This window comes from Trachurus japonicus, chromosome 13 (genome assembly GCF_045865225.1).
Source record: "Trachurus japonicus isolate A0001 chromosome 13, Traja_1.0".
Classification (NCBI taxonomy): domain Eukaryota; kingdom Metazoa; phylum Chordata; class Actinopteri; order Carangiformes; family Carangidae; genus Trachurus; species Trachurus japonicus.
The window spans coordinates 29,485,331-29,506,001 of NC_140919.1; the positions used below are offsets into that span (position 1 = coordinate 29,485,331).

A 20,671-nucleotide genomic window follows, 5' to 3' on the forward strand; every position below is an offset into this window, starting at 1 on the left:
TTGTGAAAATGTCAAATGAGAAAAGGGAAAATGGAGAAGATTTTATGCCCTAACACATCTGTTAATTGTTGTCATTGGACCTTGAAAGAAGTCAATAAGAAAAAGCTGCGTCCTCTCGAGCATGAACGCAATAATAATGCCAGTCTGCATATTTTTGTTTTTTCGGTCATACCGCTCACTCCCTTTTTAAAAATGAATGTTTGAAGAAGAGAGAGTGTTGGATAATTTCTTTTGAAATATAATTTATAAAAGCCTAGGTAGGTCAGTGATGGACAACGACATGTTAATTGTCCTCAATATTCATTCTTTTTTTGTTTGTTTTTTATGAACCTCAACACACTGTTGAGCAGATTTTGCAAATAAAGCGAAATGAGCTGCTGGAAGTCAATAGAGCAGAGAGAGCTAACAGTTATTGGTATTGGATATGCCAATATTGCAGTGGAGATTTGGAGTGTATAGAGCTATGACTGGAAATGAGACACTGAAGCCTGCAGATTGCGTGTTTTTCCTGATTGAATCGTGATTGCACATTTGAGACACAAAGAGGTGCTTCTCATCATCCACAGGTGTAAGCATGATGAGTGTGCATCATGTGGATTAGCAGTGATGGATTGTCATGATTAAGATTTGAAAGGTGTGCATGTCTCTCTATTAACCGTACACACCTTGCGTTGCCTTGTGTAAGACAATAACCTTTTTTCTTTGTTGCAACCAAAGACACCACCTTGTTTGATACCATTTGATCCTACCAAACAGCCATTATCTCTCTCGTCTCTGCTGGAGACATCTTTTTTTAGAACTGGCTGTACCTTGACATGACGCCCTTGGTGGTGAAAAATGTTCAGTTCAGTTGTGCTGCGAGACACGCTGGAAATTTAAGTAAAGCTGGCAGAATGATTTTCTGCCCATATCTTCTGCTGCTCACCTGCTGCACATTCACGGCTGTGACATCCAGGTATTAAGTCAGATTTAGGGCACAAAGCTGTGTGTAGTTAATAGTCGGTCACATGAAGCAGGCCATCAGTGTCTGATTCTTAGCTGGCTCTTGTGTGCTGCTGGTGTTGATTGTATTTTATTCCCTCATTTTTATCATCAAAGACAGAATAAATATAACCCCTTACTATGATGCACTAGTCCTCAAATAAAAATCAACACCTACTTGAAAAGCTTTCAAGGAACATAATATTATTGCAACACTATTTGATTAGACTAGAATTTTCACAACTTTAGTGCCATATGACATATTTGATATCTCATAATTAAGACAGTTAATGTAATAAGTAGGGGTGTCAAATTAGCACATTAATAGCAATTAATTAATTGCAGTCATGTTTAGCGCATTCTGCTTTTTAATTTTTAAAGCTGTACAGAAAAGAAAATTTAATTTGACCCCACTGTGGGTCTTAACATTAGTGTAATAACTCATCTATCAGACGATATAGCCCAAACTTTGTGCAAAATTCTATTTTTGATTAAATCCGGGATGAAAGTGTGGTGTTTTTTATTCGCTCTGTATAATGCAGGCGCATGGATTATATGTCAGCCTGCTCACGATTCATCAGCCGCTGGTATTGGATCCGTCATCCGTCAGTCAACATCTGAGACACACACACACACGGAGCTCGGTCTCGCTCCAAGCATTGAATATCCCGCCCGCTCGATAACGACCAATCAAATTTTCATTTTCCTCACTCGGGTAAACTCGTGCGGCAACTCGTGACAACTCAGCGCGACAAACAGGACAAACGGCCATTTCTGTACACCTTTAATCTATAACCCTCAATTTCCACCGGGTCTGTCTGCGCTGCAGAACGGCTGTGCCACGGGCTCCGCCGCTGATCGCCGCCACTCTAATCGATGAGAGTATTTCCACTGGGCACGCCGCGGCACGTCTCAGCAGCGTCCCAGCCACAGTCCATGTAGTCTAGTAGCCAGGGGGGGTTCCCATGCACCCGAAAGATATATTTTTCTAACGTAGCTTTTTGTAATCCTTAAGGTGTCTAGTAAATTAATTTTGATGATCCCCGCGCCAATTATTGTCCCATGCATGTTTTTTTTTGAACATCTTTTGTGGCCATCCTGGATTTCCGACTGTGAAAAATGAAAAATGTTAATCTATATAGCTCCTGAACTATACATCCTACAGAGACAACTGACCCCATTTTCTTTTTGTCTTGGCATGAGGAATTGGTAGAGATGAAGATTGCCACAATTAAATCATGTGTGGTACATAAAAAATCAAAAAAACATAAAAAAAAGTTAAAACAACGGCGGAATTCTATCACAGGAACTCCTTCCCAATGCGCACTATTGACATTTTTTTCCTAACTTTTATATTTTTACAATCTTCAAGATGTCTTGTAAACAAATTTTGATGATCCCAACCTGAAATATTATCCCATGTATGTTTATTTAGGCTATTTTGGCTGCCACCACCTGGATTTCCTAACATGATTTTTGAACATTCCGAAGTGTTTAATTTGGCCTTAAGTAGCTTGTGAGGGGTCAAACTAGGGGTTTTTCACGATTCTGAGTTGATGTACCAAAATAAAATACACCGTGTTTACCGCGGATCATATTTCCCGCATTACATCTTGAAAACGTTGTAATGGGCTGAGGCTGGCCTGAAGTCAACAGGTCAGAGGTTTTCAGACATAAACGAGGAGATTGTAAAATCACAGAATAGGCAGATAGAAAGGTCAGCACCGAGTTGTTGCATGCGACCGGGAGATCAGGATGTTTACGGCGCTATGTGTTGGTGTTCATGGGAAATGGGGTCTTCCTTTAGGTAAAACACTACCGCTTTGGTCCACTGGCGCCACCAAACGCAAGCAAAAATGAAAGTTCTTTAGTAGCCTATTGCTTTAAGTGTACATATATTTAGATAACCTCATTTAGTGGTATTTTCAGATCACTGAGAATTTCACTTGGCTTTACAGAGGGATAAAGGGTAACATTTTTTGACTGAGTGCTCAAAATAATTAAGAGTAATTACTATAAACATTTGTGCCCTTAGATGTTGTTGTTTTTCTTTAATTAATATTCATTCATAGTAACTGTGTTTTAGCTGAGTGCTTCCAATTACTTTCTTATTACTACTGTACTGTGCTTTATTCGCTCCATTTGTCTCTTTGACACAGTTTTGCACTGGGTGTACATGTGCTGCTGCATAATACAGTGAAAAACTGCAAAGGTCTTATTTTCATTTATTTATTTATTATTTTTATAAGTTTAAAGTTATCTTTTAGCAGTTTTGCCTTTACTTGGAAAGATAGAGAGGGGAAGACAGAAAGGGTCGGGTGTCGGTCTCCAACCTTGGCCACTGCAGTTAGGACTTGGCCCTGACGCTATGCCGTCTACCTGCATCTGCATGTAATGCAAATATACTATGATCACTCCTGCCTTCTGCTCAACACTGAACAGACTTTGATCACATGAGTATCCTCTTCTTTGGTTCTGCGTCATCTCATTGGCACATTTTCCTCCTGTGGCCTGCACACACACAGCTGGTTCTTAAATCTTGGACTGTTTTCATTTCAATCTACTTAACTGACTTTGACTGGCTCAACATTGATACAAGTCCAATACAGTTGTAATTTCAGTATTTCAGCAGCTTCAATAGAACGGCAGACTTTCATAATAGGACCTGCATGAGTCTCTTCATACCACACAGGATTATTTTCTCTCACTTGTTACAATCAACCAACAAATCACTTTGCAGTCCACCCATCTGTTCGTGCCTTATTATTTTGTGCTTATTTTTATCGAGCCACTGTGAACCTGCAGGTCAGAGTGTTGTTATTTACTGGTCAGTGTACATTTGAGTTAATCCAAGAGTCGGGATGTCACCCTGCTTCACTTTGGCTGTAATTATTTTTCAAGCTTTCAGCCGTGTGAGAAATTATTAACATGGTTTATTTTCAATGTGTTTTCTCAGTAATTGGTCAGCTGCAGTCAGTATGGGCATCGCTTCACGCTTCCCTTTCAGGGTGGCGGTGGCATGAAGTCTAGATCAGCTCAACTTGGGTGAGAAATTCTTCAAAGGCTCGTGTGTCTGCTCTCTGATATTGGTCCTTTTGACCTTTTTTTTTCTTCCTGATGAAAACATGCAATTAGCATTTTGAACCCGCAAATACAAATATATGAGAGCAACATATTTTCTTTTTGACAAGTTGTGAAATCATTAAAAAAGAACTACAGGAGACAAGTAAAGTTGCAGCTTGTGAGGCAGATGGAGAGCTGAAACCCTGTCAACATGAACACAAAAGCTTGACTGAAAATGAATGCACACACCTGCTTTAGCAGAAAGTGTTGGATAAGGACGAGAGGGAAACCAAGAGCGCCTCCCTCATGAGACATTAACTGTGATTTTACAACCTCGATTTTAGTGCTAATTAATTGCACAGCAGTCAGGTTCATTTGATTTATTCATCATCCAAATGTCACCGTCATTAAGTACTAATCATTTCTCAAGTTTAGCTGCGAAAAGGCTCAGGTGCAACGTGTGTGTTGGGGTCGGAATCTGACAGATGCAGATGACACGGCCTGAGTTGAGTCTAGATGCCTTTTGATTAATCGAAAACTTCTCATGAACAACTAGAATCAGCTCTAACTTGTATCTGTGCTGTTGTTGAGCAGAGACCGATGGAACACAATCAGTGGTTTTGCAGCACTCAGTCACAGGAATGTCATTTGGCCTATAATTTGAAAACAAAAATTGTTGCAAATTACTGCGAAATGAAAATACAACACTGCTACAACAACCTACAACACGTTTACACTCTTTGTGGTGACACGCCTGAATCATCACTGGTGGAACAAGTTGTTTTAAGGGGTTGCATAATGAATATGAAGGAGAGCAGCTGTGTACAATCAGCCCCAAGGTAATAGCTTGTATCCTCAAAATACTTACATGTTTACTCAAGTTAATTGTTTGCACTTGTAAATTAATAATTATCTTAAACCAGACTTTACATGTCACAGGACTAATCTAAAATGGTTTAGTACTGAGTTGTGTCCTCCTGCCTGCGATCCACTGAAGCACTGTCTTCCAGATATTGCCGCACATATTGGTTCTTGAGGTTTTTCCAAATACATTTTTTGAAACCTGCTACAGTAACAGTGCTGCACAAATAGGATTTCTTGGCTTGAATGGGTCAGTTACACATTAATATGCCAACCAAAACCAACCAGCATCATGTCTACTGTAGCTATTACTCCAGAAGGTCAAGAAGCAACATTTGTAACATCGTTTGATATTCATTAATGGCAGATTAGAGAAGTTGTAAGAAGTGTAATTGCTGTTTTGAAGTTGCTGTGACGTTCCTTGTGGCCGATTGCTTAAATACAGATGGAATTACTGGTTGAGTCAGGTAGACTCAGGTAGTGTGATACAACATTTACTAGAGGCTTCAGTGGCTTTTTACAGTCAAAGCTGGGCTGCACCTTCAGGCTTCCCCCCTTGTTGCCCCGTTGATCACGTCAGAGCAGACATGACTGCGAGTCTCCTTGATATCTATTATCTTTACTTAAAGGTCCATTCGAAGGTCAGCGTCCCACCATGCAATAATCCGCCTCCGCTTTGTTTTGCACAAAGCAAGTGAGTCACACTTTGTCAACAGGGCTGATGTCTGACTGTCCCTGTGTGAGTTAATGAGTGATGAAGTCCTCAGCCAGTGAACAAGGCACCTTTCTGCGCTGACTCGAGCTGGTGTTAGTTAATGACTAATTATGGCATTGTGTTTACCATTACCTGTCAAGGTAAGAGTGAGTGGTACAAACGGTTCTGTCGGAGCAACACAACTGACCTGAGCGGCTGCGCTGTGTGTGAAGTGGTCGGGCGGTTGTGTCATCGGCCAAAAATGGAACCCAGTGGAAATATTTACATGAGATCTGCATTTTGTCAGCCAAATATCTGGGCTGGATGTCTTTTGAACTGGCTCTGATGACTGTTTTGACCAACTATTGTTCACTAGCAACAGGTGTGGATAGGGTCTTGTTGAGACTTGCAAATGCTGAGGAACTGTTTAATGATCTGTGCACAAGCAGTTTCTGAGGGAGAGACGCCAAGAAAAAGTTTGTGCACACACAGATTCTTCAACACACAGACAGAGGAGCACCCCCCTGTTTTGCAAAGGCTAAAGTCGGTGACTCGGGGGGGTTAAGGATGTGGGCAGGTGGCGGTGTCAAGAGGGGGTCACAGCTATGGACTTGAACCCAGAATGAAGCCTCATGTGTCCGTCATTTTTAACGCTGAGCTTAGTTCAAGGCTTCCTCAGTGAAGCTGGAAGCGGAGAGCTGAAGAGGTGAAGGCCTTATCACCTGTGATTTCACCCTGAAATACTGTTGATTGACAGCAAACCACTGGTGTTACTAATATAAACATTGGTTTGTGTTGTTTCTGAAAATGACAAAATTAAAAAATCTGAATTTGCAGGTAATGATTTTTTTTTTTTTGGCTGGTTTTTGCTTCAACTGAGTGAAAGAGGGAGACGCAGGTATTAGCACAGACAGTGTTGTGGAATGTGTGGTGTTTTTGTGGTTTGTGAAATGTTTGGTAGGGGGAGGGACCTAAACACTGTTGAGCTACTTCTGAGTTGCACCCCCCCCCCCACCCCACCCTCCAACAGCGTGAACTCAGTCTCTGCTCCGTTTTCCTTAAAGGGACAGTTACCTCACTGGCTTCGCTCTCCTCTCAATCATTAGGCCTCTTCTTTTCTTTCTCTTTTTCTCTTTTCTGTATTTGATGTGGACCCCACAGGCTGAACACACACACACACACACACACACACACACACACACACACACTGACAGATAGCACTGACTGTAAAGGTTGCTATCTGCCTCCACTGATGATATTACTCTCTTGTTGTCCCCTCAGGTCCATGTGTGGTCAGTGAAGTGTACTGGGGAGCAGCATGGCAGTGTGTCAGCTGAACATCTGGGTGAGATGAGGTGAGTAAGAGTTTGCTTTAGAGCCCTAACCTGGGACCAGAGTGTACCACCAATCATCGGTACAGGACACACTCAAGATTCAATATTTAGTTTTAAGGGGAAATTAGAAAGAAAGAAAAAAGTCAATTTGTACTAAATTTATTTTCCTAAATTAAAGCAGATATCAGTGGAATGTTTTTGTTAATATAAGTCCTAAATAGTCCTAATGAAGTATTTCAGCCTAAACACGAGTCTCTCCGTCACTCTGCTCTGCTGTAACCCGAGGAGAAAATTTTCCTTGTGGGATACAAGTGTTATCCAATGAGGGGAGAGAACGGCATGAAGGGCTGTGTGTGCAGCCAAGGGATGCGCGTGAATGTGGTGACGTAGCACGAGGACCAATTGATGCCTGACAAGGGCGGGGGCTGCTAACTCATGGTGCGTTCAAGGAAACTCGTACTTTGTGTTTTTCCTTCCTGTGAAGTCATACCAGTTCGATCTGGTACGAGTTCACGGGTCGGAAGTTACGAGTGGCCGTTATAGGGAACTTTCACAGACAACAGGACGGTAAAAACACGAGCTACGGGTTACCTGGAACGCTACCAAGTCGTAGTTGTGACTTGAAGCTGTAACTTACGGTTTCAAAAGCCTGCCTTGAACACAGCATTAGCCGAAACGGCCGTGCCGCTGTTATCTGCTTTAAGTGCAGTAGTAGCAATTTTCTGATCAATTATTTTACATAAATCAAGTTGCTGCCTTTTTGGTAGCCAGGTTTGCATTGCCTCTGGATATATAAATCTGAATTTGTATTAATATGACATGATGTGAATATAACATAACTATGAAATACTCATCATCATGATTTGACTTTTCTTCACCAGTGTTGGCTGTAAGCAATGTGAGCTCCACTGACAAACAGGCACAGCTATTCTCCATACTGGCCCTCCGCCTCATTCACCAGCTAATCAAATGCACCAAGACAATAAACTGGCCAATCATGGCAAGCAGGTCACCAGTGACAGCCGATCCCAGATACCAGGTGTAAACCAGCAGGCTCAGCAGCAGCCGGGAGCAGCTGGCCACCTGGGTCCAAAGGGCGTCAGTGCTGGGAGCCATGGAGTCAAAACCAACCAGATTTCCCCTGGCAACCCTGGGCTAAAGGCAGTCAGCAAATCAGTGAGCAGTGTCGGAGGGATGCTGAAAACCAAATCCAAGCGGGAGCGAAGCGTCTCCATCGACTCTGGTGAATCAAGAAATGCCATTCCTCCAGCCCTGGAGACAGATGCCAAAGGAGGTAAGGCAGGCGCACGCAGAAGAAACTGTGTCAGCATCTGAACCGTATAGACGGTGTGTTTCTGTTCTAAGTGTGCTGAAGTTCACTTCCTTTACCTTCCTATCAGCCATATCTTTACCCGAAACACCAGATTACGTGCATTCGCCGCCTCCACAGCAGGAAGTGAATATAAGGACTGAGAGGACACAAGAAGTTGTTTATTCTCTTGCTGAAATGCCCTGACCTTTCGGTGAAGCGTCAGAATTTCCCCCTGGCTTTTGATAGTTTGTGCCATGCTTGTGCTGCAGTGACGTTTCTGAGATGAAGAAGCATCTGGGCTCAGAGGGAGAGAGAGAGAGAGAGATGGGTCATGAGGTTGTGAAAACTTAGTAAATGGCGATAGGCTCTTATTAAAGCAGAAGATAATAAGTGGGTGGATGGGCATGAAGCTTCCTTTTGAGAGAGTCTCAGTAAATATTAGTGTGCGTGTGTGGTTCAGTACAGAGAGTTTTATTTTCTTTTTTTTTTTAGCTGTTACTTATTTAGACACGTTCACGTGAGGGTTAACTGCAGATGACATTAATGCGATGTTGTGAAATTCATCAGGGCTTCCTGTGTATGATGTGAACCTCTTCACACACACACACACACACACACACACTCACACGTACTCCCACACCTAGACACACTAAAAACAGGAGAGGTGTGGTTCCAACACAAAAAGCTGAAAAGATAGGGTGGATCGACATTTGAAGGCAAACTCCTTCTGGCTCCATTTGACCTCCCCTCTCCACTCCTCTTGCCTCTCTACCTGTGATCTCATTCTGTGTGTCAAAAAAACAAGAGGGCATTCATATGAAATGCAAAATCAGCCCAGCCCCAAACCTGGAAACCCTGCACAAGTGGTGATAGTCTGATCAGGGTAGCAGACATAGCTGACTTTCTTGTTAAGTTAAACCTGTAACTGGTGGCAACAAGATCACAAACAGAAAACAAGATGTCAGCTCCTTGTACTTCATAGATTGCCTCTGTGGCGTCCGGAGGCAAAAGTCCTCCCTCTGCTGTCATTTTGTCTGTACTGTCACTGCAGACTTCCTTCCTCCTTTACTGTACATTCTCACTCTTTTATGTTTGTGGTTACCCAAGCTCATCTGATGTGTTTATGTGAAGGCAGTTTTCTGCCGCAAACTTGGTAACATTTTGAGTAATGAACCTGAAAAATCTTCACAGATTTGTTTATACAACTTATGTGACACAAATCTGAGATACTGTCTGAGTGTTTTATTTTCCCGTCACCTTGAGGTGTAGGAAGCCACTGTTTCATTTGATTTCAGTCTCATACTGCACAGACCGCTGCAGCATACTGTAGTTCTTGCAGCTGTTTGCACACAGCAGCACAAAATTATTAGTGCACCATGTGAAAGGGCTGAGCACCTGAGTCTGAAAACACCGCATCTGTGATTAGCATGCGTGGCATATTGATGAGGGGAAAAACAGAACACATACAAACATGGAAACATAGAAACATAGAATTTCCTGGGTTCTATTTTTACTTGTTAGTTTTGAATTTCCAGTTCTGAATTTCTTCCACTTAAATTAATTTGATAAAAAACATTTATATTCAGCTCAGCTTGTGTTTTTCACTATTTATGAATGTTTGAGATCTGCACATTTACATATTTGCCATTACTGCCCACGAAAGTATCACAACAACAAGAGCATGTTTGTAGAGGACGTAGTTCAAACATGGCTGCCTAAATCCATGTTTTCTTGAAAAAAATATTACTTTTTGCTGATTTTAGCCCTAAAATTAAACAATTTATAACCATTTTATGATTCATTTTAAGTGATTTGGCATTTGACATTGTGTTCATTTAAAGTGGTTTTCATTCATGAAACCATGTGCTTAATTATTAGCAGGTGGAACAAACTGCATTAGAACAGACAGTAGCACATTAGCCTCTGGCTCTGGAAAATACAGTGGTGGGTCTGGCCCATCAGAGGGAAATTTAAATTAAATAGATAAAACTCATAAAGCCCTTTAAATGGCATACTATAACAGCTGATGCCCAAGTGATGATGTGTGTGTGTGTGTGTATTTTCTCCTAGAGGGTGTTATGCGCAGTAAGCGGCGTTGTGTTCTTGAGAAGAAACAGCCATATAGTGGAGATGAGTGGTGCTCTGGACCTGACACAGAGGAAGATGAAGACAAGCCACACACCACGACCCACAGTGAGTGTGTTCCCTCCACGGGGCGTGATACACATTGAATGTAGCACAGTTCTCACTAACAATGGCGTCATTGTGGCCACAACTGTGAGGACTACTCGAATTACACATAGAAATCCCAAGCCATGTCTCAAAGTTATTTTCAATGAATACAACAGGTTAAAGCCATAAATTATGCTGTTCTTAGATCCTGTGCTTACACTGAAGGGAAGAAGATACCAGCCTGGAATGTCAGACTATCCCTTTCAACAGACTTGACTTAACATGTGTTTTAGCTCCATCTAGTGTTTAGATGTAGCCAAAAGGATATACTAGTAGTACAATTGTAAATGTGGAGACCACTTTTGATAAATTAAACCAGTTTACTCCGGTTTTTTTTTTCCCACAGGGGAGCGTGGGCTGGTAGGTCCTCTCCAAGGGCTCTCTGATCGCCTGTCTGCCGGGCCCCTTTCCGAACCAGGGGGAGGCCCTGTAATGGGATGTGGAGTGGGACCAGGGCTAAAAGCAGAGCCACCTCAGTCTTCGCAGCAAGTGGTGTATGTTTTCACAACCAACCTAGCCAACAGGTAAGAACTGTTTGCAGGCCTGACATGCAGGTGATAATTCTTGTCACAAGTACAGATGTCTAGATTTGATTGATCTTGATTTGGATTAGATTGTGTACTTCAGCACTGATTTATGCAACTGCAGTAATCATTTAGTTTTGTGTTTCTTTCTCTATGTGTTTGACAGTGCTGCAGAGGCAGTTATGAAAGGACAGACTGATTCCATTCTTCTGTTTCACCAGCAAAATGTTTCACGCACAAAGTTGGACCAGGTCAGACATCCATACCACACCGCAGTGGCAAATTAAACCTGTTCAGATTATGTGAAACATTCATTCATTCATTCGACTTGTATAGCGCTTTTCAAGAACCCAGAGACGCTTCTAGAGAACCTGTTTAACCATAGGGGGGTAAAAGTGTTTTCCACAGTAAAGATCACAGGTGCAAAGAATGTAGGATGGTTGATTTTCTTTTTAGCTATTTTGGGCTAGCATGTATGCTTGTTCCTGTTTCCATCGGCACTTGTTATGACAGCTGTACTGAGAAAGTGTGTTCTGTTGTTTTAGCAAATTGAAAGGCAATACAAGATATGATATAAAGTTATGTTATGTTGCTCTATGCTATGCAATGTCATGTCAATAACTTTTTAATGGCCTAAACTTATTTCTTTTTCTTTTGTTTGTCACAGGGTCACCCATCAGGAAAGCTTCCTAATGTATCAGACAAAGTAAACTCGAGCAGTTCTCCAACTACGGGCACCCCTAAATCCCAAAGCGGAACGCCGCGGCCATCCTCTGCAGGAGTTGGAGGCCCAGTGCATCCTGTAGGAACACCATCATCAGCAGGACACTCAGATAACGAATCTTCTCAGACCAGATCCGGGGGAGCCTCCAGCAATAATAGCATTGTTGCCCATAGGTCAGAGGGAGGTACCACAACGACACCTGCAGGCCCAGTCCTAGGAACTGGAGATGGGGAGGGTGCAGGGGGTATGCCTCTTCCTATTGCTACTGTTTCTCCCTCAGAGAGCCCCTCCATTCTGTCTGCACACCTACAAAGTGACATAGGCCAGAGGAGTGGCCCAGGGAACACAGATGGTCTTTCCAAAGAGCAGCTGGAACATAGGGAGCGCTCTTTGCAGACGCTGAGAGACATAGAGAGGCTACTTCTGCGTAGTGGAGCCAGTGGAGGCTCTGGAGACACAGGAGGCAACAATGCTACAAATAACCCCTCCAATCTAAATAATAACAACAATACTGATAGGAGTGGTATTCTTGAGGACAGTGACAATGGTACTAATAACCCTGGAAATTGCAGTAGTGGTAATGTGCTACCTCCAATGGGAGGTATGAAGAAATATGAAGAACCCCTCCAGTCCATCATTTCTCAAACACAGTCGCTTGGTGGGCCAGCCCTTGACAGTCCTCAAATGGATGCTCACCATAACCTACCACAACACCCCCATCACCAGCTGTCTTCACCTGGGATCAACATGGGTCCCTTACATGGACCAGAAGGGCTGACCCCAGAGCAAATGGCATGGAGAAAACTTAAAGAAGAATATTACCAAGAGAAAAGACGACAACAGGAAATGCAACCCCCCACACATCCCCAGCACTTTAGGATGGTGAATGAGATGAACATACATGGGGGTCCCATGATGATGAGAGGACCTCCTCCTCCCTACCACAGCAAGCCTGGAGACCAGCAGTGGGGTCCAGGCAATATGATGGGAGGAGGGATGGGTGGGAATGTACGAATGATAGACATGCACCAAGAAGGACCTCGTGGCCCAAGGTTCTTGGGGCCGATGCAGAGAGGCCCACCAGGAGGAGGAGGATTTCCTGGTAGTCCAGGGGGAATTTTATCCATGGAAGGTTTAGGACCCCAAAGGCCCACTAGACCCGGAATGATTTGGCTAGATGACATTGGTGGTGGAGGTCCTTTTCATGGCTGCTACCCTGGAGGACCTCCTCAGCACTTACAGGGTGACCCAGAGCATCTGTTAACACGTGAGGAAATGTTTCGCATCATTGAGAAACAGCAAATGCAGGGGATTCCCAGGTTTGAACTGGACAGATTAGCAAAACAGCAGCAACAGGACAATATGGGCTCAAGAATCATGGATAATCCTGGGGGCCCAGACTTTTCCAATTTGGGAATGGGCCGGGGCCCACCTTCTACCCGAGGTGATCCTATGGACTTTCCTGGATCACGGGATATTATGGGCTCTCCTGGAGGGGGTCCTCAAATGAGAGACTTGGTGGATTCTCCTCTGGGGAGCAACCTCACAATGAACATGAACCCTCAGATGAGTGTTCAGCAACAACAGCAGATGATGTTATCTCAGAAGCTCCGAGGTCCTGCTGGAGGCGTACCTTTAGGTGAAATGTTTAGCCCCGGAGAGATTTCACGAATAAGGGCTTCACAGAATGGAAGAGGAGGAAACAAAGGAATGATCCAAGGACCTGATGGCCCTTTTCAGTTTCCCAATCAAGGTCCCTTTTCTGGGGGACAGGTAGATGGGCCCTATCTTCAGCAACCCGGCCCTGGGATGTTTGGGCCTGACCAACAAGGTCCTAATCAAATGGGCAGCACATCGCGGCTTAGCCACATGCCAATGACTGGAGGCCTCAGGGGAGACCTCGGCTCTAGGCACCCCTCTGATCTATCAATCAATGTTAACCCTTTGACCTCTCCTTCAGTGCCTCCTCCTCATCAACTCAAGTCACCATCCCTCAACCAAGAGCCATCTCCTCTCCTACCCTCCCCCTCTGCTCCAGGACTGAAATCACCCTCACAGATACCCTCTGCAGGACATCACCCCCCACTTCCTCCTGCATCTGGTGCTGGGACTCCCTCTTCTTCTTCCATGAAGTCTCCCCAGGTAATGGGGTCTTCCAACCTTGGGTTGCACTCTCCAACTGCCTCTCCTGGACGACTGAAGTCCCCAGTCATGGCTGTGGGCTCGCCAGGATGGACGTCTCCTAAAACAGCTCTTCCAAGTCCAGGTGGTCCAACAAGTGGGAAAGTAGTGGGCAATGGAGGAAGTAGTTCCACTGAGACAGGTACAATCAGAATCCAGTAAAAAGCAGAGATTCTAGCCTTTTCATCTCAAATGTTGGATCATCATTAATGGTTTTCTTCATATGGCTGGGACATTATCATTTTTCTGTTTTTTGCAGGTCAATCACTTCCCCCCAGGAGCTCCAACTCTACGCCCATCAGCCAGCCAGGCTCTATGAATCCTAGCATGCCATTTACTTCTTCTCCCGATGCTCCTCCATCTCAGAATCCTTTATCCCTTATTATGTCTCAGATGTCCAAGTATGCCATGCCTAGTTCTACTCCTCTCTACCATGATGCAATCAAAACAATCGCCACTTCCGATGATGAGATGCTGCCTGATCGACCTCTTTTATCTGGTGTTAGCATTGGAGGTATGACAATATCTCAGTATTTCAGTTAAGTCTATTGTCAGTCATGTTAAAATATAAAGGAACAAAAGGTGTTACTCAGGGCCAGCAGCATAAAGGATAATAACACTTTCTTTTTAAATAGACCCTATGATAATAATTAAGATAACACATAGTCAGTAAGGACATATTGTGACATAGCCTTTAAACTATCATAATTGGGCAGAGAGAAAGTTGTTGAGTGGCGCTGATTCATTACATAAAATACTTAATGATGCTTTAATTCATAGATGTGTGGTGTTTGACCTTCTCTCTTACTGTGTACACACCAAAAGCAACTTTTATTTGTGGCACGACAGAATAACATACAAAGTCAATGGAATGATGCAACATTCCGCACAACATCCTGTGGAGGGGCACGCAGCTTGGAGAGTTGCACCGCCTTCTCCAGGGATTGTGCCTGTATGATAGCCATCACCAGCGCTCCCCGTGGCTCACCAGAGCCCGGTTTGACAACGCTTTGTCCGGCTGTCACAGGGCGGACATGTTGCTAAAGTTGAATTTTTCAAACTAGCACGACAAGCTTCTCACTCCCACTCTGTCGTGCTACACGTCTGCCGCGGCATTACGTGGAATGTTGCGTCATTCCATTGACTTTGTATCTAATTTAGTTGCGCCACAAATAAAGTCACTCTTCGTGTGTACGCAGCCTAGGAATTAAAATATGTTCTATTAATATTCCAGAAGTCTAATAGATTGAGAAAAAAATGCAGTCTGTTTTCAAATGCTAATGTAAGGTTTTCACATGCTGTCCTTGTTCTGTCTCCAGGAAACATGGGGAATCCTCAGTCCTCCCAGATCCTAGTTTCCCAAGGCTCCATTGGTCCTCACAGTGATCCACAAAGCCCCATGGCTATTGTAAGCCAAGCTCAGCAGCACCTGTCACATGACACCTCAGGACCTGTGCTTTCTTCCCCAAACCATATGGGCATACCTGCCATGAGTTCTGCCATGATGGGGGGTGGCGGGCCTGATGGAATGGGGCCCTGCAATGTTTCACCCATGTCTCAGAACCAGATGGCAGGTTTTCCTCGTATGCAGCCACCATCTCATGGAAACATGCACTCACCTATTGGCGGAATGTCACAGAATTTCTCTCAGGCCAATGAGGATATTCTGCCCCCCCAGCAGTTACACCTGCTAAACAAAGGCCATCCTCACCAACGCTCCTCTCACCCCTCAGACTCATTTGCCTCTCTGGCCATGGGGGAAGGCCCGGATCTGAGTGAAGTCATACGACCCACTCATACAGGGATCCCTGAATTTGATCTCTCCCGCATCATTCCTTCTGATAAGCCCAGTAGCACCCTTCAGTATTTCCCTAAAAGTGAGTCACATCAGAATCCACATCAGGGGCCACCCTCCCAGCAACCTACTCCACAGCAGCTCCTCAAACAGCTGTCTTCTTCTGGCCCTCCACACAACAGCGGTCCTTCATCCAACCCCCACTTAGCAAACCTACAGAATATGATGGATGAACAGCAGCTGCCACCTCACCCCTCACATGGTGGAATACGCCAAAGTATGGGCATTCCTCAGGGGGGCTCTAGGGGTATGGTTTCTGGTGGGGGCATGGGGCCCATGTGCCCTCCTGGACATATAATGGGAAGGACAGGCATGGTTCCCCAGCAGCAACTCCAGCAACAGCAAGCCATGATGGCCAACAGCCTTCTCCACCATCCTTCTAATCCATACCCAGGCATGATGCCCTCCCAGCAGCACCCACACAATCTCATGGCACAGCAGAACATTATGATGATGCAGGCTAAGCAGCGAAGCATGTCAATTCCAGGGGATCCCTTTGGCCCCCAGGGTCCTCTAATGTCCCCACAGGGTCCAATGATGGGCCCCCCGCACCCGCAATCTGGTATGATGGGTCCCCAGTCTCTCAGACAGCGGGGAATGTCTCTGGACAGTCCCATTGGCTATGGCCCTGGAGGCATGGCCAATATGCCATTCTGATCCAGCTTCCATAAACTGTATTAAAAAAAGGAAAAAAAAAGTGTCCACTAGTTAAACTTCCCATTGTGTCCAATTTTTTTTTCATTAATGTTATTCTTGCAGTTATTTGAAAAGAAGAATGTAAAAACAATGTATCAGTGATAATCTTAAAATTTTGGATTACAACTGATTAAAAAATTTAATATTTAAAAGCACTGTATCATGGTTCAATAACAAATCTGAAGCCATTTTCTAAAATACTGTAAAATATGTATATTTCAAAGATGTGTGTACTTGTTGTGGGAACAGAGTGGCATTCAGGAGAGGAGTGCCTCAAATTTATATTTGTTTTAAAATCATTGATTTATTTTCTCCAACTACCAAACTGTTGTGAAGAGAAGTTACACACACACACACACACACACACGCACACATGCACAGTCTCACACACACACACACACACACACACACACACACACACACTGGCGCACACATGCACAGTCACACATATCTCTGCAAGTGTGTCTATCAAATATACATATAATACATTCATATGTCTGTGTATGTGTGTGTGTAATATAATATATACTTGCTGTACATAAGATGCAATTTGTGATTGTTTGCAGTTGTTCTGTATAACTGTGTTTTAATAGAAGTCTAAAAATAGAATAATACTGATCTCTAAGGTGGTTTTTATTTTGGTTATTGTGTTGTCAATTACTGTTGTTTGATAACACTGACAAGGGGACATTGATGTTGTGTAAGATTTGATATCTTTATTTAATTCATTTAGCAATTGCTAAAATACAAGCAAAAACAGGTCTTAGCAAACGGTAACAATTTTTTTTCTTGACTTGGGTAAATAAAACATCTTGCAATCAAGTTAGCAGTGGGTAATATATTGTCAGAACATCTGATAAAAATAGTAACATTACAAGTGAAATATAAAACAGAAGCATTTTAGTTACAGCTGACATTGTGTGACAGTTTATTAGATGAGGATTGCGCTTGTGGTTGTTGCTCCGTCAGAAATGGATGGCCGACTGTGACCCTGAGCTCTGATGAAAGGCAGACACACACGTCTGCAGCCCAGTTCACAAAGTAACCGGATTAACTCGTGGCGAAACTGCACCCCAACAAAGGCATAGAGGAAAGGGTTCAGGCAGCAGTGTGACAAACCCAGGCTTTTGGTAACCTCGAGAGCTACTTGGAGTTGGCTGTAGGATCTACACTCTTTATATGAGATAACCTTAAGGTCTACCATAGTTTGAATCACTAGGGTGATGTTATACGGGAGCCAACAGAAGCAAAAGACAAGAGTGACGAGTAAAGCAAGTCGAATGGCTGCTTGCTTTGCCTGGCTTTTCTGACTGTGGCACAAAGTAACTACCAGTGCTGTGTAGCAGTAGCTCATGATGGCCAGAGGAAAGAAAAAGCAAACATGATCCAAGACTCTTTTGGTCAAAACCCAGTTGTGTGCATTGATTTCATAATTATAATAGAAACAAGAGAGCTTAGATGAGTTGGTGTGGTCATCCACTACAGCAAGAAACACAACATTTGGAATTGATAAACCAAAACAGACCAGCCATAGTATGATGCATGTAAGATGCACTGTTTGTGGACGTCGACTTCGCATACTAGGGATAGCATGAACGATTGCCAAATACCGATCAAACCCGATGCAAGCGAGAAGTAAGCTCCCGCAGAGGAGGTTGAGATTTTTCATCAGGTCGATCAGCTTGCAGAGAAACACTCCAAATACCCAGCCAGTGAATTTGTCCACCAAACTGAAGGGAAATGTGAAAAGGAGCATTAGGTCAGCCAGGGCAAGGTGCAGCAGGTAGATCTCAGCAATTCGCAGGAGGCGTCGACGTCTCAGGAGGACGGTTATCATCAGGCCATTCCCCACTACACCCAGCAGGAAGATCAAGCTGTGAAACACCGGCTGGAACACAGCATCAAAGGTCTGCAGACCCAAATTCTCCTCATCACAGATGTAGAGGTCATCATCATAGTCGGTCCCGTTCCAGTCATCGTTGTATGTGGCATTGTAAGAATCATCTGGCATCTTCAAAATATAAAATGGGTGGGGTAAGTTTTAGTTACCTCTTCATCACAGTAAGAGAATCACTTTGTGTGCACATCTTAGTCAAATTATTGTTTGGCAGGAAACCCTGGAATAGGCCAGATTTTTTTCACTTCCCCTTCACAGAGGCTGACAGAACAAATATGGTGAAACATTCCACTTTGCCTGTGTAATAATAGCAGTAGTGAATAGTAATGACTTTCTTTCCCCACGCACCAACCATGATCTTATTATGGAGAAGTCACTAACTATAATCTTTGAACACCAAACCCAAAATGTACATATTGTAAAAATATGAATAATTGTTATTTTGTACAATTATATTCATAATTTTACACAACACTTTGCATTCCATTGTAATATTAGTAGCAGAGTGTACAATATTATCATGTAAACAGAAAAAAATAATGTTTGAATTAGATAGGAGAGTAAATATTATATCAAGATGTAGTAATTTTGTCATCAGTTTCCCCTCTTTTAATGGATAACGGAAATTTTGATAAAGCAAAACATTTGAGACTAAAATTATATAAACTAATTAGCGTTACATCGCTGCAGCCATTAGTGTCGTGTTATACTGGTCCTGGATCTGTTCCTTTCTTTGAATGGTTCAACTGCATTATAAAGTTGTTTCCTCTTCAGTAAATTCATTTGATTTATAATGCAGATCATCAGACCGATATGTGTGGGTAAACCACTGTGATTTGGAATTAGAAATATTCATAGATATAACTTATGTGTTTTTTACTTTCTACATCACTGTGGTGACAAATTAATATCAGACTATTGAAAAATGTAAGATTTCTTCCTCGCTAATGACCCAACAGGAAAAAAAACAGTTTGCACTCTATGTGACAAACCCGCATAATGTTTAGGTGCCTTGAACGGATTGGAAATTCAGGTTACTGTTATTTATGAGAAATATTTATTATTTATTAATATTTATTATTATTATTTTTACAAATTAACTTAGTGACAACTTAAAAATGTTGTAGTTAAATCTTAATCATATGAAACAAACACATTAACTTACTTTCTGTCTTAAATAGTATAGGGTCTAGCCGTTAGACAACCAAACATTTGACCACAGACTATACAACAATAAGACTCAACCTGTTTACTATAACACACATTATTTTTCAGTCAATGAAATTGCAAACTCAACATTATTACATGCTCCACCTGAATATCTAAATTAAAACTAAATACCCGCTATGCTAATATAATGAACCTGTTTATGAGGCAAGAGTTCTACAGAAATGTAATTTTTCACTTTAACAATTTCTAATTTTGTTTTACCTCAAAAGTTGTCACTGCCATGTAGGTTAATCCTGGTCACTTGAATGTATATAGTATCTCAAACTGCTGCGTGGTGAAATGTGTTACTTCCTGTTGCTGCCTCCTCTGATATATTTGCCTCGCTGATTTCTTTGCTGGGGGTATTGTTGCAGCTCAGGATGTGTTTTGGTAGAAACAACTCGAAACCGACAAACACTTCATGGCAGGCTCCTCATAATTGGCAAGAAACAACAGGAATGAAGGTTCATGTAGCCCCGCCTCACAGTAGCTTTTGACAAACAACAGGCAACTAAACTGAACTAGTCCGATTAATTTAGGTATTTCTAAAAAACTACACACCCTTACAAATCTTACCTGAAGACCCAGCCATCCAACAGCTGTATTACTTTGACCATTAACATCTGTCATCATCATCCAGTTTTATCACTGAAAACACTTCCATGTTCCTGACTCTAGCATTTACCACAAACACATCGCAGAGGTAAATTTGACCTACATGTTTTAATAAGTCAGCTTAAGCAATTTGGAGATACTTGGCTCCGGTTAGAGCAGTTGGCTTATGAGCTGACAGTTAATTTGCTACAGTTGCAAGTTGGTTCACCAAGCAAATGTGGGTGTGAAAAGGTATAAAGAGGTTGCATTGGGTGTCTTAAATTTCCCGTAGTGGGCTCATATTTTTTAAACTAAAATGCATTGATTTTCATGTGTCTCAATTTGTTTTCAATTTCAGGTTTCCACTGAAATGAGAATACTTACTGACAACAATCTCATTTCCCTCTGTGATTTACAGTTAGAAACTAATTTACTCGTTCCCGCTTTTCACTGTGTGGGTGAACTTTCCATTGAGAATTAGTCATAATTTTAACTGTGTCTAGACAAACACAAG

At 42.7% G+C, this 20,671-nt stretch overlaps 2 protein-coding genes across 3 annotated transcripts in view; one reads left to right on the top strand and one right to left on the bottom strand.

Annotated features, from left to right (window-relative positions):
- Positions 1–17,279, top strand: part of bcl9l (bcl9 like) — a 28,278-nt gene extending 10,999 nt beyond the window's left edge. The window contains exons 1-9 of one of the 2 annotated variants that reach the window (XM_085795872.1): positions 5,534–5,599; positions 6,881–6,954; positions 7,815–8,227; positions 10,316–10,438; positions 10,824–11,001; positions 11,168–11,252; positions 11,669–14,048; positions 14,166–14,420; positions 15,226–17,279. In XM_085795872.1, the coding sequence (XP_085651998.1) occupies positions 7,903–8,227; positions 10,316–10,438; positions 10,824–11,001; positions 11,168–11,252; positions 11,669–14,048; positions 14,166–14,420; positions 15,226–16,418 (4,539 nt within the window). In that variant the 5' untranslated portion in view covers positions 5,534–5,599; positions 6,881–6,954; positions 7,815–7,902 and the 3' untranslated portion in view covers positions 16,419–17,279. Of the gene's footprint in view, positions 1–5,533; positions 5,600–6,880; positions 6,955–7,814; positions 8,228–10,315; positions 10,439–10,823; positions 11,002–11,167; positions 11,253–11,668; positions 14,049–14,165; positions 14,421–15,225 lie in introns of those variants that run through there. The other variant, XM_085795871.1, reaches the window with a different exon arrangement.
- Positions 17,154–18,483, bottom strand: cxcr5 (chemokine (C-X-C motif) receptor 5). The gene has a single exon (XM_085795873.1). It carries the CDS (start codon positions 18,466–18,468, stop codon positions 17,389–17,391), a length of 1,080 nt encoding a protein of 359 aa, XP_085651999.1. The 5' UTR covers positions 18,469–18,483; the 3' UTR covers positions 17,154–17,388.
- Positions 18,484–20,671: the final 2,188 nt, after the last annotated feature.

What these genes read in the sequence shown, in the direction of transcription:
- cxcr5 (XM_085795873.1), bottom strand. Translation starts at nt 18,468, where the DNA reads ATGCCAGATGATTCTTACAATGCCACATACAACGATGACTGGAACGGG.